This window comes from Epinephelus moara, unplaced genomic scaffold, assembly GCF_006386435.1.
Source record: "Epinephelus moara isolate mb unplaced genomic scaffold, YSFRI_EMoa_1.0 scaffold1863, whole genome shotgun sequence".
Lineage (NCBI taxonomy): Eukaryota > Metazoa > Chordata > Actinopteri > Perciformes > Serranidae > Epinephelus > Epinephelus moara.
The window spans coordinates 1,660-3,189 of NW_026079394.1; the positions used below are offsets into that span (position 1 = coordinate 1,660).

General features: G+C 49.2%; 1 protein-coding gene across 1 annotated transcript in view; it reads left to right on the forward strand.

Moving 5' to 3' along the window:
- LOC126387071 (solute carrier family 22 member 6-like) overlaps window positions 1–1,524 on the forward strand; it is a 2,742-nt gene extending 1,218 nt beyond the window's left edge. Inside the window, exons 3-6 of the mRNA XM_050039632.1 lie at window positions 551–624; window positions 701–827; window positions 921–1,024; window positions 1,165–1,524. Of these exons, the coding sequence (XP_049895589.1) occupies window positions 551–624; window positions 701–827; window positions 921–1,024; window positions 1,165–1,477 (618 nt within the window). The 3' untranslated portion in view covers window positions 1,478–1,524. The remainder of the gene's footprint in view (window positions 1–550; window positions 625–700; window positions 828–920; window positions 1,025–1,164) is intronic.
- The last annotated feature ends 6 nt before the right edge of the window (window positions 1,525–1,530 follow it).

The following is a 1,530-nucleotide window of genomic DNA, read 5'->3' on the forward strand; positions in this document are numbered from 1 at the left end:
AAGAAGCCGAGTTAGTGACATCCAGAATGGCCGAGTTAGCAAGATGCAGTAATAGAATACGAGAGAGAGAGAGAGAGAGAGAGAGAGATTGCTTTTGCAATATGTACAGTGTTACCTCATGCCAATAAAGCCATTTGAATTGAATTGAGAGAGAGAAGGTGCCCGGTGTATTATAGGGGGGTCCTCCGGCAGACTAGGCCTAAGTCAGCCTAACTAGGGGCTGGTACAGGGCAAGCCTGAGCCAGCCCTAACTATAAGCTTTATCAAAGAGGAAAGTCTTAAGTCTAGTCTTAAATGTGGAGACGGTGTCTGCCTCCCAGACCGTAACAGGAAGATGATTCCACAGGAGAGGAGCCTGATAGCTGAAGGCTCTGGCTCCTGATCTACTTTTGGAGAATCTGATTGGTTGGTGTCACAGTGGGTAAATGAATCTGATTAGTTGGTGTCACAGTGGGTAGATGAATCTGATTGGTTGGTGTCACAGTGGGTAGATGAATCTGATTGGTTGGTGTCACAGTGGGTAGATTAATCTGATTGGTTGGTGTTTCAGGTGGATCAGCAGCAGCTTCTGAAAGTTTTCATCCCAATGGACTCGTCAGGAACAAAACTTGATCGCTGCCGCAGGTGAAGGTTTTTCTTGTTTTGCAGAGTATTGATGAATAAGCTTCCTGTGACATCACTCCCTGTTCCACCTGTTCAGGTATGTGGAGCCTCAGTGGCAGCTGTTAACCACCAGCCCAGGGAACGTCAGCCAGATACAGACAGAAGGATGTCTGGATGGATGGACATTCGACAGCTCAGAGTTCCTCGCCACGACTGTGTCTGAGGTAACAGGGAGAAACACTGAGGCCGATAATGTCGTGAGGTTGATGATGTCATGAGGTCAATGAGATGACATTGTCTCTGTCTGTCTCTGTCAGTGGGACCTGGTGTGTTCCCTGCGTCCTCTGAAACAGATGATTCAGACCATCTATATGGGAGGAGTTCTGGCAGGCGCCATCATCTATGGCGGTCTCTCAGACAGGTAAGACTCACCTGTTCCAGACGTGTGACCGTTAAAGAGCCAATCAGCTTCAGTAGTTATGTCTCTATGAATGTGTCCATGTTTCAGTCAGTCCCAGGTGTCCTCAGAATCAAGCCAATCACAGTCTGTGTCTGTTTCAGGTTTGGAAGGCGGTCTGTCCTTATTTGGTCATACCTGCAGCTCGCCATCCTTGGCTGTAGCTCCGCCCTCTCTCCTTCGTACTCCGCCTACTGCATTTTTAGGTTTCTGAGTGGGATGGCGGTGTCCGGCATCATCCTGAACGGAGTCTCACTGAGTACCTGTCCACCTGTCCACCTGTCTGTCCTCCTGTCTGTCTGTCTGTGTGTGTGTCTGTCTGTCTGTCTGTCATTCTGTCCAGATTTTCAGCGACTGTTGGGCCGTTTTGTTGACTTGTGGGAGGGGCTGTTGATGACTTGTGGGAGGAGCTGTTGATGACTTGTGGGAGGGGCTCTTGATGACTTGTGGGAGGAGCTGTTGATGACTTG